A 15879-nucleotide genomic window follows, 5' to 3' on the forward strand; every position below is an offset into this window, starting at 1 on the left:
ATGTTCTGACTCAATGGCAGTCCTTTTAAGTTTACAATCACTGGAAACAAATAGAACTGACATTTTAACTGAAATCATGATAAGGTTATACGGTTTATGACAGATAAGAATAATAATAGAATTTATGTGGGTACCAGCACATGTTTGAATTCTAGGTAACGAGGAAGCAGACAAGATTGCCAAAGAATCAATTAAAATGAAAGAACCAAACATAAATATTGCACTCAGTAGATCAGAAGGAAAACATTTAATTTCAGAAGCATGCAATAGGAAATGGCAGACAGTGTGGGACTCATGTCATACAGGACGCCACTATTATAAGGTTCAAAAAACCATAAAGAAAAGCAAAATAATTCACAACTTAAGTAGAAAAGAACAAGTTATTTTCACACATTTACGAACCGGGCATTCAAATCTAAATCAAACTTTACACATTATAGGAAAACATGACACAGGTCTATGTGATGTCTGTTCAGTACAGGAAACTGTAGAGCATAACTGTAGAGCATGTTATGCAGAAATGCAAGACATATGAATTACAAAGGAGGATTCTTAAGGAAGAGTTACAAGAAGTAGGATGCCAAGAATTTAATATAACTAGCATGTTAAATGATGGTCCAAATTCAAGGAAACAAATGCAAGCAGTCATGAGATTTATTAAGAATAGTGGGCTATTTAATAGGATATAGGAGGGTTATTCCATAGACAGTAAAAGGGTTATTCATTCCTTTCACACTCCATCACAGTAGGTGGCGGTATGCACCTTGGAAGTTGGTTCGCAACCCGCCATTAAAATCAAAAGAAGAAGAGAAAGGCGTAAGGGAAGACAGTTTTGATGCGACTGTGCTAACCGCTGTGGTCCCAGTAGATCCCGGTGAATTGTTATTTTTCGATCACCTCAGCAGTACGGTGACACCCACCCTGTGAAAAACCTTGCTTGGATGGTCAATGGCCGTGAGGCTCCGGCGCACGGTATGTTTTCGTACATATACGTTACTGTTATCGGCACGGCGAGCAGCTGTTGTTTGCACTGCACCGAAACTGACAGCGAGTGTTCGTTTAAACTGCTGATTGGACTTTTTCACGATATTAGCAAGCTTTTGGCAGGAATAAAGCGCAGGATTAATTAATGTTAGACGTCAGTCAGATAAACACGCGGGAGCGGCGGGCGCTGCGTTTCCGTTTCTCCCCGCGGCTAAATACCGGACGGCTAGCGGCTGTGCTAAAGCTAACGGTTAATAAACAGCCAGTGTTTTTTCCACCCGGAGATAACTAACGTTATGTGCGAGTGAAACGACTGTGTTTATCGTGATATTTCTAAATGTTCAAAAAGACTGTGGAAGCTTTTGTTTTGTAATAAGACACCGTTCGTGTTGATCCCCTCAGTTGTTCCTCCGTTCTATCTTTGTCCTGTAAAAATAGCGTTGTGTTGTAACTCTTAAACGGATTTGGCGATGGCTCGTCGTTGTTTCACCGCTACCAGAAGGCTCCAGACACAGGAAATGGGCAGAACTGTAGCTACTTGACTTTAATAGGTAACAAAATATGCTTTTTATTGATTGAGACAGTGCTGGAATGAACCTGCGCTTGGTTTGTGTTTTCATGAAGAACCGAAACTGTCAAGGGAACCCATCATGAAGTTGATGTCGTTAATATAATCTAAAATGTTGCTCTTTTAGTTTTAGTTTTGCTGGTGACTCGGGCTTATTGTGTATAAAACTGGTGTTGCTTTCAACTGCATCTTTTTGGCTAGTTTGAGGTTGGCATCCGAGCCTTTGAATTTGCTTGTGTTTCGTTTAATAAATAGGGTGTTAACAGCGCTGCAATTATTCTTATGACAGTTATTAACACCTGTCGTGTGTGGATGGATGAAGCCGAGCGGAGGGAAGTTGTATACATGAAACACGGTTGATGTCTCAGGTTTCAGGTCGTTGTCAGTGGTGAGATCGATAAACACAACACAAGCCATTCTTATGCACCGCCACACACAGGACTAGCGTAATATGTCTTTTAGCTTTGCATTTACATCAGACTTTAACCTGAGATATACCATATAAACATGTATTTGTTCTGATAAATAGCAGTTTTTCGGGTGTAGGTTTGAAGCCTCTGTTCCTGTCCAGTAATGCGCCATGTTTACACTGCGGCAGCCGAGAGTCTGAGGCCGTCCTGTGCATACGCGACCTTAACCATATAAAGTCTGACGTGAGAAATAATAGGCAGAAAAATGAGTTGTTTGATACAATACTAATGATATGTTTGATACATCTAGCTTATGTAGAATATGGAGCTCACATTCAAGGAGGGAAAAAAATAAGTTTATTCAGAGGCCCCAAAAAATTCACTTTTGTTCAGATGTTATGTTATTTGCTGTTAGTAGTCCATTACGAAAAGATGAAATCCTGACAGATTGTAACGTAAATTAGTAAGGTCTGTATAAACGGTCACTCAATATATTGCTCTGTATCTCCTTAGGAAGATGATATTTTAATGTTTAGTTTTATGATCAAAGGTCTGTAATATTAATTATTAGGATATATAGATACTGCAGTGCAATACGATGATGATTACGTGCAGAGGTCAATCAATATATCGGTTTTGATATATATCTGCAAAAATCCTCACTGATAGATTTTCTGGTTTGCGTCCATTTCTGGAGTGGCTGAGAAGGTCAGCTTTCTTTATACAGTACAAGAGTAGCCTCTAGAGGCAGAAATCACTGACGCGTCATCATTGAAGTCATTTGAGATACTGGTCTTGGCACTTGGCCTACCTGAATGACATCACTGGGCCCTTGCTGGATCTTCTTCAGTTTACATACAGCGCAAACAGGTTTGTGGATGGTCAGTCAACATGGCACTGCATCACATCCTGCAACACCTTCGACAGACCTGGGAATTATTTAAGGATCTTTCTTGTAGATTTTAGTTAGGCCTTCAATACCATCATGCCTGATCTTTTCTCAGCCAGACTGACCCAGCTCTCCGTACCTACCTCCACTTGTCAGTGGATTACCAGTTTCCTGACAGACAGGCAGCAACTAGTGGGGTTGGGGAAACTCACATTCAGGACCCTCACTATCAGCACTGGTGCCCCTCAAAAGGTTAAGCAGTTGGCTGTCTGGTGCAGTCTTAACAACCTGGAGCTCAACACTATGGAAGCATATGGGTAGCATTATTCAATTTGGGATGTAATATGCAAAATGACAATGCAATATGTAAAATGGCAATGCATTTCTGTATTTACATTTACATTTTCCAATACATTTGTGCAACGTTTGGTGCAAAATGAAAATGAAAATTAAATTACATAATTTTAATTTGCCATTTACTACACCAGTTTTAAAATGTAAAATGAATATTAATTTTAACGCTTTATAAGTTGCAAAATTAAAATGAAAATGTATTACAGAAATGATTAGATATGTTTAACATGTTAAAGCAAAAACTGTGGCAAAATGATCATTTAAATGCTATTTTTCTTAATTGCATTAACACTCACAGTCAAGACACTTACGATTGCATTTTCATTCGGTGTCCCGCAATGAATGTAGCAAAACTCAATGTGCACATTGAAAATGCATTCCGAGCCGATCACGTGTCCCCGCCCTCGCGCCACGTCAATCATTGTGTGAACAAGGCGGGGCTTACAGAAGGTCAGAGACTCAAGTCTCAAGAAGAGGATTCAATCAATCAGTTGGTCCGTGTATGTTTTGATCATTTCGGTTTATGGCTTCAATATTTCATTCGGACTTGTGGGCGGAGCTGAAACGCTGCTTTCATCTGATTGGTCGAATCGGATCGGTTTTCATCTGACAGCCTTCAGCTCGGTCTTGTCATTCTTTCAGGCAAAATAAGAGTCAGTGCGAGTGAAGCACTGTAATGTCTGAAACCACCGCTCACTGTTAATTAGCATAATATTTGAATCAAATGTAGTTGGGCACATAATTCGTGCTGCTGAGACCTGCAAATTAGTTCTAGGTTGTAGTATTGTATGAATATTGTCCCACTGATAAATACAGTGCAAATAGTTCTGTCCCTTTGGATAACAGTGAAGTGGAAATTAAAATCAATAATAGACTGAACAGTTCCATGTCTGTAACATTTACCACTCTCATCTTTTAAGTCATAAGGCACTAGGTATGTGTGTGTGTGTGTGTGACATTAATAAATAATTGTAAAAATGAATATAGTTACATTTCTAAATTAAAAATAGTAAAATTAGCTCTATGCTGCTCAGTGCCCCTGTAGCCTACCCCAGAGCGCCCTCTCGCGGCTGTAGACGGTAATGTTTTCTCTTGGTCTTGAATAAATGTGACATATAGTCCAGTGCGACTTATATATGTTTTTTTCCTCATCATGACGTGTTTTTGGACTGATGCAACTTATACCGAAAAATACAGTTAACATTATTATTATTATTTATTATGAGAGTAATTGACACAGACTAGAACTTTAATGTTTCACCCAATTCAGCTCATATCTTTAGACTCGTCCGACTCGTGTTGCTTGTATAACTGGCCAGACTTACCTTCCCAAAAAATCCTATTTAATTTTATTTCATAAATTTAACTATATTTATTTCCACTTTACTGTTATCCAAAGGGACAGAACTATTTGCACTGTTTTTATCAGTGGGACAATATTCATACAATACTACAACCTAGAAATAATTTGCAGGTCTCAGCAGCACGAATTATGTGCCCAGCTACATCTGATTCAAATATTATGCTAATTAACAGTGAGTGTAGTTTCAGACATTTCAGCTGAAGGCTGTCAGATGAAAACCGATCTGATTCGACCAATCAGATGAAAGCAGCGTTTCAGCTCCGCCCACAAATCAGAATGAAATATTGAAGCCATAAACCGAAATGATCAAAACATACACGGACCAACTGTCTTGTCCATGTTCTCTCACTTGAATCCTCTTCTTGAGACTTGAGTCTCTGACCTTCTGTAAGCCCCGCCTTGTTCACACAATGATTGACGTGGCACGAGGGCGGGGACACGTGATCGGCTCGGAATGCATTTTCAATGTGCACATTGAGTTTTGCTACATTCATTGCGGGACACCGAATGAAAATGCAATCGTAAGTGTCTTGACTGTGAGTGTTAATGCAATTAAGAAAAATAGCATTTAAATGATCATTTTGCCACAGTTTTTGCTTTAACATGTTAGACATATCTAATCATTTCTGTAATACATTTTCATTTTAATTTTGCAACTTATAAAGCGTTAAAATTCATATTCATTTTACATATTAAAACTGGTGTAGTAAATGGCTAATTAAAATTATGTAATTTAATTTTCATTTTCATTTTGCACCAAACGTTGCACAAATGTATTGGAAAATGTAAATGTAAATACAGAAATGCATTGCCATTTTACATATTGCATTGTCATTTTGCATATTACATCCCAAATTGAATAATGCTACCCATATGCTTCCATACAACACACTCAAAACAGTGAAGATAATAGCGGGCTTCAGGAGGAAACCCCTTGTGTGTATAAACACTTGGCAATAAAGCTCTTTCTGATTCTGACACTGAATCGCATGCGATTTATCATGCAGCCCTATTAAACGGTGTGTACACATTATACTGTAGTGCATGTTTTCATATCATTACTAAGTAATTAATTTGTTGACAAGATGTTGCATTCGTGGAGAAAGGACAGCAGTATGTATGAGAGGCTGAGAGGACACAAACATTAGCAGCAATGCAAATGCTTAAACCCTCTGGGTTCAGCAGATGTGCCGGCACACTTTTTCTTCATAATGATGATTTTTTTTGATCGTATAGATAACAGTAACACATCATTTGAATATTTAAAGGGTCTACTTTTATTTGAATACACTCATAACAAAAAAACTTTGTGCTTTTGTAAAATAAAGGTAATACAAGGGTGTACTTTCTGCCGTCTCTGTGAAAAACTTTCTGAAACAGGTCACAAAAAAACCAAAACTCAGCTAATACTTGACACACAGACAGGAGTAATGCATCTATAGAAAGCTTGAAATGTCTAATTTTAGATGAAGTAATTCATATTGAAAACAGATAATTATCTGATAAAGTAATCTGTATGACCGTTTTCTTATATATAATTTTTGTGTGTGTGGTGAGAGAGAGAGTGTGCCATACGTACGATATAACGAGGTCATTATTCAGAAACCAACTAAATTAAATAGGGCGTTGATACAGGAAGTGAAGTAAACCGAAGAGAATGTCAAAATAACAGAAAATAAACCTGACATTTGGGAGACTGCCAAAAATATATATATATTTTTTTCCATTCCTGTTCGCTCAAATAGCAAAAAAAAAAAAAATCCGTGATAGTGTTTTCATGACTTTCAAAACGGGGGAAAAAAATAAGAGAAAGACTGATAATGGCAGAGAGAACCATGTCAAATCCACCATTACTCCCATAGACACTGTATTAGAAACCTCCTTGCATTAGCAATAATAACTATTTTTTGTGTAATGTGATGCAAAGGTAATATAATACACATAGTGTTATAAATGTATATACATTTTCTTAAAAATTAATACACCAAAAAAAAACTTTAGATGTACTGTGAGGATTTATGATGCTTATGACCATTGAAACGCATCATCACAGTCTTGTGAAAAGGGTCTATAAGATGTTGGGCTATTAATTGTTAGCCTCAATGTATAACAGTTAATTCTGATCTTCGAATATGACCGGACAGGAGACTTTCTGCAGATATTTCACCTGTGTGTTCTAGACGGGCTGTCAGTTGAGTCTTTAAACTGTTCATTCAACTGCATGTTCAAAAACGCTGATTCATTTAAAGAGAGATGTAATGAACCATGCTGTTGAAAACATTTAAACACTATGGAGCCTTAGTGCAAATCAGCATGCTACACATTGTTAGAATTCCTAACTTTTTTAATATTCAGTACACATTCATGAAGGGTAAAATGAAAATGGCGTAACCTTAAGTAAAAAAAGAAAACCACAAATATTGCGGTTGCTGCAGTTGACTTGTCAATAGTGTGGTATTGCGATTTATTTTATTTTTTTGCGGTTATTGCAACATTTCTATCCGTGTGAAACCAACGCGAGGTCCAGTCTTTCCTGTCTTAACTCATTATCTGTAATGTGATCACGCACAGCGCACTTCATTCATAGGACAATAATCCACGTAAGACGCACAAACAAACCCCCACATCGCCTCCATTAGCAAAGTGTGAAGGTTCATCAAGTTCATCTCGGCTACTTTCCGTTTCTGGAAGAAGAATCACTGTGAGGAATAAGACAATTTACCTCAGAAGAAGAACGTAAAGCAACATGAGGCTTGAGCAGCGGAAGAGATCAGTTCTGATGAGTAAATCATTTTTAAATAGTTGCATTAGTTGTTATTTTGTTATTTTACATTTCTCAAACTATAATTCCTAAATGTATGAAATCAAGTAAAGCATTTTAAAATGTTACGTTTCATTGTCGCACAACACCAGGATGTTTTTAATGTTAAGAATCTAAGAATGTTAAAACCAATCTTTACTCTGAAATATTCTGTTTGTGAATGTAGAGGTTTATAACGTGCTTAACAATAATTTAGTTTTAGTTTTTGTATTTTATAATATATACAAAACATGCTTGTGTTTATGTTTACAAAATTGTTATTTTTTTATGAGTGGGCAAAATGAATGATTGCTAATGTAATAATATAGTTGCTAAATATATCAACATGCTAACAGATTGTTGTTGTTTTTTGATATTTGTATTTTATTTATTTATTTATTTTAGTAACCAGATACTTTGAAGACTAAAACTTCACTTCAAACTGTTTTCCTCTGAGAGTGCTGTACCAACATCAGAAGCCGTTCAACTATATTGGGCTGATATTCTACACCAATATGGTAAAATAAGCTCCATTTCTACTGGTGACGTGGCTGTTGTTTTTCTTGAATGCATGGAAAGAAGCAGCAAACCGATTAGAAATACCAGGTATGGTGTACTTGCTCCAACGGTTGAACAGGATCTGTTTGCAGCAATGGCTCAAAGGTGTTTTACTGTTCAAGTCTCTGTGTTTAGATCGGTGTGCTCAATTTTGTGTCTTTGACATTAAATGTGTATATTTTGATTATACTGTGTTGTAAATAAAATCCAAATAATCAAAACTCCCATTATTTTACTCTACTCTCATTCTTTCTTGCCTGCCTCACAGTCACAGTTGCACCGAAAACTCTCTAACCATTAGGCCACGACTTTCCCACAGTTGGGGAAGTCATGGCCTAATGGTTAGAGAGTTTGACTCCTAATCCTAAGGTTGTTGGTTCTAGTCTCGGACCTGCAATACCACGATTGAGGTGCCCTTGAGCAAGGCACTGAACCCCCAACTGCTCCCCGGACACCGCAGCATAAATGGCTGCCCACTGCTCCGGGTGTGTGTTCACTGCTGTGTGTGTGCACTTTGGATGGGTTAAATGCAGAGCGCGAATTCTGAGTATGGGTCACCATACTTGGCTGTATGTCACTTTCACTTTTTCACTTACATGGGCCATTAGGGGATATATATATATATAATATTATATGTGTTTTTTTTTTTCAGGATGGTTTTTATTTTATAGAAAAAACTGTAGTCTACCACATCCAGTTCTCAAAAGTCTTCTGAACAAATGTTCTGTATGTGTTTTATGTCCTTAATTCAGTGACATAAAAATATTTGTCTGTTTTTTCACTAATCAACCACGCATAAATGTTGTTTTCTCAAAAACGCAAACATGCACATTCATGTTGCTTACATATTACTGTAGCACAGTTTGTGCTTGATACAGTGTAATCAGAATTTAGCTATGAATATTTTTTTAAGATCCTGAAAAAAGGACAATGTCCGGGCATGTCAAAACTCCGGCCCCAAAACCCCCTCAGACCCCTTAGTGTTAGTCACGATTGTTACCATCTATTTTCTTTAGTTTATATCCTGCTGGTAAAATCACTGCATTTGTTAGCCAGCAAAGTTGCAGATTTAAAGATGTGACGTGAGAAAGCCATCTGATATGTTGATTCAGCCGAAAGAAATCCTGCAGTGCCATTCACACAGTTTTCCATTATATTTGTCCTGAATCATGGTTAATGCACATAATGACTTCACCCTAGGTTGTAAAATTGTGCATTTTGCATTTTTCAGTGAAATGTTTGTCTTTCTGTGGCTCTTATAAAGTCTATATGCTTATAGAGCCATAAAATATAGATAGCGCTTTTTCTTTCTGGTTTAGACTTGATGTGAGAGTATACATACAATATCCATATTTATGTAACTTCAATGCTATGGGTGTAGATATTTAAAGTTAATTTCAACATCTACTAATACAAATTTTAAAGTTTCATCTGTTAACATTAGTTAATGAAATAACTAATTATCAATATATAATATTTTTTATAGTAAAGCACTATTTAAAATTTTGTTCAGAATCTGTTTTCAAAATTATCGGTTGATTAATCAGTGTCTGAAAGTGTGATCCAACCTAGCTATTGGTATCAGTAAAATTCACTGTCGGTCAACCTCTAATTAGCCTAAAAATGATGCTCAAAAGCTTGTATCCTGTTTGATCCTTATATTTTAAAAAACTTTTAAAATTATTTTATATTTTAAAAAACTTTTAAAAAACTTACTTTTTAAAGCTGTATGGATAATCAAATAAAGTTGCTAAATGTTTATCTTGTTGAAATGTTACTAAAAATGTAAAAGTTATTCTTACATTTACTTTAGAAAATATAAAATGTTTCATGGCAAAAAGACAAGTTTATCACAACCTAAAAGTGGACATTTTTGGAATTGTACTAAAAGGCCTTTTACATGCTAAAATCAATCACAAGGCATGTGGCAGATTGTATTCAATAGGTCTTTTAGCTCATGTTGACCATTTAAAGGCTTTAAGAAATGTATCAATGATACTTAAGCTTTAGATTGTTAAATATAGGTCTTTATAGGGATAGTTCAGCCTAAAATGATTATTCTATCAACATTTACCCACCCTACCATTCTGGTTACGTCCTACAGGTTTGGCACAACATGAGTGTGTGAATTAATACCAGAACTGTCCCTTTAATGATTTATATTTGTTGCAAACACCCCAAGCTACTTTGTTGGCAGTGCACTGTGAGTAGTCAAACTCAGTCTGTGGCTCTGATGGGATGTTATTCGTGTGTTGTCAGGGGATGAGAGGAGAGCAGGTGCTGCGCTCCTGGCTGCGGACTCAGTGACTCTCTCTTTGGACTCAGGATGGCGCAGGGAGGGCCTCAGTTAGACTACCTCATACTGCAGGACCTCAAACAGCGCTTCCCAGAGATTCCAGAGAAAGTAGTGTCTCAGTGCCTTCTTCAGGTGAGAACCAGCGGACACCATTGAAACAAATGGGATGTTAAAAATGTGGCCTGCTCCAGTACTTTGAGCCATTTTTACCCATTACACATTTAAATGAAATACACACACACACACACACACACACACTATCTAGTTTTAGTTTACATATTTAGATTATCTTTCGTTTTCTTTCTTTCTGCCTAATGAAACATGGGGATAAAATGGCTTTCCTGGGATAAATGTTAAGCCAGATGGCTTTTTGTTTTATTAATATCTTTCATTGATGTGATTCACTGATTTATTGTTTGAATGTTGTAATAAAATTGACAATTTGAAATGAGGCATTGCTTTATCAAAAACAATGTTATTCCTCAGTCACGTTCATCTCCAACTCAAATATTTTGCACATTTTGCAAATGATCTTATGAAAATGACCTTTTTAAGTAGGTTAACTGAGACAGATGATGATACACTACCATTTAAATGTTAGCAGTTAAGATCTCTTAAGCTCACCAAGGCTGAATAAAAGAGCAGCATTTATTTAAATAGAAAAATTTTGCAATGCACTGTCAGTTTTGATCTAATGTAATGAATTCATGCTTAACACATATTCATTTCTTTAAAAAAAAAAAAAAAAACTGAGAGGCCCCAAATTTTAGAACTATGGCATATGTATACCTTATGATAATGATGTGCAGTGAGTGTTATAAGTAATATTTTTTGCTGTGTCATTTTGGCTGAATGCCATTACTGTTCTGTTCTGTTCAATACATTACTAATGCCATCAGAGTGACTTCAGGTGCAAAGAACATGTCTACTTCACTGTCTTCCATTTCCTCTTCAGAACAACAATAACCTGGACCTCTGCTGCCATCTGTTGGCTCAAGAGAGTAATAGATACCTGTATGAGGAGTACCACAGCCCAGATGACTTGAACTTAAACCGGAACCACATGCTGCGCATTAGTGTGGGTTACCCTGCTACTGAAGGGGCTAAAAATAGTGCTGATGGCCGAGCTTTGGTCCACAGTTCCAGCGATGGGCACATCGAGCATCCTCGAAGTGGTTTCCATGAGCCCCTCTCCGCCCCCGCTACTATGGCGCCATCACCCGGCTTTAACCCCTTCTTCATTAACGATCAAGGACGCTCAAACATCCCCACCCCTCCACCCAGCATCCAAGGCATGTCGCCCACATACCACCCTGTCCCACGATACATGACTCCTATAACAGTTACCTTATCCCAGAACATCCCCTCTGCCCCACAAGCACTGCAGATACCCCCTGGTGTCTATTGTAACAGTGGGAACACGGTGTACATGCGTCCCTCACCGTCTCAAAGTCCTCAACCCACTCCCTGGTCCTCATCTGGGACATCTGTGTACCAGCAGTCTCCTTATGCTACTCCGACATACCAGTCTCCTTACAGCTCTCCCCAACATCAGGTCCAGCAACCGCCTCAGGTGTTTCTGCCCATAAGTCCCCCCACCCTCCCTGGGCTGTCCTACCAGCAGACGCCAGTTTCCCACAGGCCTTTTATGTCCTCCAAAGTCCCTATGAAGAACCATATAGAGATCACACTGGAGGGACAACGATCACGGAGCAACTCCCCTGTACATGCTCCGCAGGGAACACTCTATATGGCCAACAGCCCTTCTCCAAGTTCCCCATCCCGGGCTATTAGTATGACCGGACCCCCTGGGGCCTCCATTCATCAAGGAATGTATGTCCACCAGGGTGTGGCAAGGCCCCGGCCTGCATCCTCTCCTCAGCCGGCCAGCTCTGCGTTCATCAAGATCAAAGTGTCCCCTGGCCAGGCACAGCGTTCCTCAAGCTCTCCACCAGTTGAGACAGAGTCACTCCTCAATATAGTGCACCAGGGTGAGCGCCACGGTGCACCTCCTCCGATCCTGCCCATCTCTGCCCTGCCAGGGAACATCTCCAGTCACATCAACCGCATGCCTAGACGATTCAGCTCCGGCTCGGATGACTATGCATATACTCAAGGTATGAATCTGCTTATGTAAACCCTTATGTGTATGTATATGCAAATAATTAAGTATATATATACTCTTTACTGTCAAAGTGGTCATTTCCTGTCCATGATTAGCTTTTTATGCAACTCCTTTGCGTCCGTTTATGGTGTTTGTATGCATCAGTGTTGGGTGTATGTGGGCAAGTCTTCAGGCTTGTATGCTTGTGTATGTCTCCTCCTCAGCACTGCTCCTGCACCAGCGTGCTCGGATGGAGCGTCTGATGAAAGAACTCATGCTGGAGCGGCAGAAACTGGAGCAGCTGAAGAAGGAAGTGAATGAAATGGAATTTGACGCCCTGCAGAGACGCTTCAGACGGGTGAACAGCACCAGCCTGATCCCTCGGGTAAGTGAGAGACCAGGCTTTTATAGTGTGTATAGTGTGTGAATGCATATTTTTGAAGGGGTGTCGGAACACACACCCACTTGTTTTACATCGCTAATAAAGGGAATAAATGAATCCTCATCAAATTCTCCAAATGAGCCTTGCATATAAAAACATACACACCTAGAATCTACATGCAGAATGTGCAAATACTATGGGGTGGTAATGTTTCACATCTGTTTATTCGGGTTCTCGCTCATTCTGCATGCTTCACAGACTGAATGAATCTCTTTTGAAAAAGGTTAAACCTCTTTACATAATGTACCCATCCAGTGCAACTATCATCTCTTTCCTCTGAGTTTAACAAGCTACTGTGAAGAGAGTAACAGTGATAAACAGCCTTTATGTGTGCAATTAATGTGAAAAGGTCATGTACTTTGTGTTCACATTTCCTAGCCTGAAGATATGACCAGAATTCGGTCGCAAAACAGACAACTCCAGATTGACATCGATTGCACCTTGAAGGAGACAGACCTGATGCAGTCTCGAGGTAGCATGAATATACTCCTCTTTATGAACTGAACATTAGCACGACTGCACAGATTGTTCGAAATTGTGTTGAAAATTATGACTACCATTTGCTTCATCCATCTCTTATTTTTAATTTATGTTTTAGGCAAGTTTGACGTGAGAACCATGAACAACTTTTATGATAATATTCAGCCTGGTCCTGTTGTACCTCCAAGAGGTGGGAATTCAATTATTTATTTTTAATTTGATTAAAGTCAGCTGACACAATGTTGCATATTTAAACATTTCATTATTTAATTTTTTGGTAATTCTTTACAATAAGGTTCAATTTGTTAATATTAGTAAATGCATTAGGTATTGGTAGGTAAGCATTAATTTTGGTTATTAATTTCTACATATGTGAATACATTTTCAACATTTCAAATGAATTCTGTGTTCCTGCAGTTTCATAATTACCATAATTGTTAGATGATAACCAGGACATTACACTAAAGCCCTGTCATTTTGAGGGTTTCCACTTGTTATAGCATCAGTCAGGTGGTAGAAGTTAGAGCTCTCCAAAAGCTCTTGTGAATTTAATTATGCTTCAACATTTCAGCAAGAGAACATATTTGGCCTTAAATGTAAAAAGAAATGTAAAAAAAAAAAGAAGAAAATAAATATATATTTTTTATATATATTTATTTATATAAGACATATTAACTAATGTTAACCGATTGAACATTAAGTTACAAGTTTTGTTACTTTGCTATGCTAGAATGTATCCTAGATGTGGTTTTCATTAAAAATCTCATTGTATTTGTAGACTAACCGCCACTGGGCTAAAATTAGCCCCTTGCTCTCTGAATATCCTGTCAGATTTGTCCTGACCTCTGACTACACCAGTGGAGTGGAGGGTATTAGGTTGCTTGTTATGATATAGTGTTTCTTGCACCCTAGTACTATTTTCATCGCTCTTTTGTTGCTATGCGGCTCCAGTGGCCCTAATGTCAATGGGTGTGGCAGAATGCTAGAGCTTCCTCAAGCCTTCAAATTTAGCTCACAGCAGTAAGAAATAAGTGTGTGTATGCTGTTCTCACACTGTTTTGTTACCTCTTTCTAGTTAAGCCTCCGGTCGTGCAAACGGACGAGGATTTCGAGGGTGCTCAGTGGAACTGTGAAAGCTGCACTTTTCTTAACCACCCTGCGCTGCACCGCTGTGAACAGTGTGAGATGCCACGCAACACTTGAGCCGGCTTCACCGCGACCCTTCCGACAGGCCATGAACCGCACTCTTCCTACTAATCTTCTGTTCCATCACGCAATGTTCAAGTCCCATCTATCATTCGACAATTTTCGTCCCTTGTGCCCTCAGCTTCACCCAGCAATAACTGAGCCATACCCCACAGAAAAAGAGACAACTACTTTAGTAAAATATTATCCAATCAGACCCACCTTGTGTTTCCTCTTGAGGAGCTTCCTGCACTTGTATTTACCTTTTTTTCTACTGAAAGTTGCTTTAAAAGAGGATGTAGGGAGACTTGACTTCACAGAAACAAGGGATTGATTGATTGGCGCTGGAGTGGACCAAAAAGGTGTGGTTTTAGGAGAGGGTGGAGCTTCCAGATGTGGGGAGGTGTGGTTTACCAAGCTACCATTCCAAGAGACTGTGGTGTTTACACAGAAAAAGCCCAAACAATCCCACGTGCAGGGCTTCTCTTACAACACATTCGTTGTTTTGAGATAAGCAGGGGCTGAATAATTTTAATGTAGACTTTACACTGTATGTGCTCACTATGAGCTCTTCTCATGAATGATGAACACTACAAGACCTGCATATGAACCCATACCTGGTACTTTTATGCATATTCCGCACTGTATTCTGTTTAAGATGTTGATCTCCTGTGCAAATGCCTCAAATTGCTGTACTTAATAAAGGATCTCATTCTATGTGACTATATGCTGATGTTGAGACCTTCCAAATGTAAAACCATGAGCGTACCACATTGTTCTTTTTAAATGTTTATTTGATTAGTATATAAATTAGAACAGTATGCCACAACTGCATTGAGGATCTAAAAATCCTAACAGAAAGCACACAATCTCTCAAACACGCACTCAAATGAGACATGCACCCTAATTCAGACACATCAACATGCGCACAACAGACTCACAGTGCTAAAAAAACAACCCTACAGTCTGCCTTTTACTACCTGTACGGATACTTGTGCAAAAGACTAATAATCACTCCAGATACCAGTCAAAAAACTAGTCTATATGAAAGACCTAGGTTTTCTACAATGCAAAGTATCTTCTATCAAATCCCTTTTAAATTGAATATGCAGATTTTTCGTTGTGTACAAAGTAATTAATGACAATTCATGTGCTATGTACATGATCTGTGCTTAAAGTAACAGCTGTCTCCATTTCTTAGCATTTTATGAGATCAAATATGCTTTGATACACATCTGTGGAGAAAGGGGTGGTCATATTTACTGTTATATGGCAAATTTTTGCATTCGAGATTCAGTCATTTCAATAAGATACAGTGCCAAGGGGAATTTCACTGGAGGGTGAAAGATTTTGCAGTGGGTTCAAACTAAGTTATCGCATTAAAAAATAGCCATTTCAGTAGGGATCCATGCAAAAGGGGAATTTCAAATCTCAGAATATGTTTAA

The 15879-nt window shown here is 38.3% G+C and overlaps 1 protein-coding gene across 2 annotated transcripts; it reads left to right on the forward strand.

Annotated features, from left to right (window-relative positions):
• Nucleotides 1–787: 787 nt before the first annotated feature.
• LOC113069881 (TGF-beta-activated kinase 1 and MAP3K7-binding protein 3-like) lies at nt 788–15153 on the forward strand. 2 transcript variants are annotated; one of them, XM_026242979.1, is made up of 7 exons: nt 788–972; nt 10186–10354; nt 11178–12339; nt 12551–12711; nt 13147–13240; nt 13367–13438; nt 14324–15153. In XM_026242979.1, the coding sequence occupies exons 2-7, from the start codon at nt 10253–10255 to the stop codon at nt 14449–14451; spliced, it is 1719 nt and encodes a 572-aa protein (XP_026098764.1). In that variant the 5' UTR covers nt 788–972; nt 10186–10252; the 3' UTR covers nt 14452–15153. The 2 variants fall into 2 exon arrangements, with proteins under 2 accessions (XP_026098764.1, XP_026098765.1); XM_026242980.1 differs by lacking the exon at nt 788–972 and adding an exon at nt 986–1535 and having other exon boundaries at nt 14324–14451.
• The last annotated feature ends 726 nt before the right edge of the window (nt 15154–15879 follow it).

This window comes from Carassius auratus, unplaced genomic scaffold (assembly GCF_003368295.1).
Source record: "Carassius auratus strain Wakin unplaced genomic scaffold, ASM336829v1 scaf_tig00002576, whole genome shotgun sequence".
Lineage (NCBI taxonomy): Eukaryota > Metazoa > Chordata > Actinopteri > Cypriniformes > Cyprinidae > Carassius > Carassius auratus.

What these genes read in the sequence shown, in the direction of transcription:
- LOC113069881 (XM_026242979.1), top strand. Translation starts at nt 10,253, where the DNA reads ATGGCGCAGGGAGGGCCTCAGTTAGACTACCTCATACTGCAGGACCTC. An exon ending in GCACCAGCCTGATCCCTCGG is followed by an intron (nt 12,712 to 13,146) that starts GTAAGTGAGAGA and finishes CACATTTCCTAG; the next exon opens with CCTGAAGATATGACCAGAAT. An exon ending in TCCTGTTGTACCTCCAAGAG is followed by an intron (nt 13,439 to 14,323) that starts GTGGGAATTCAA and finishes ACCTCTTTCTAG; the next exon opens with TTAAGCCTCCGGTCGTGCAA.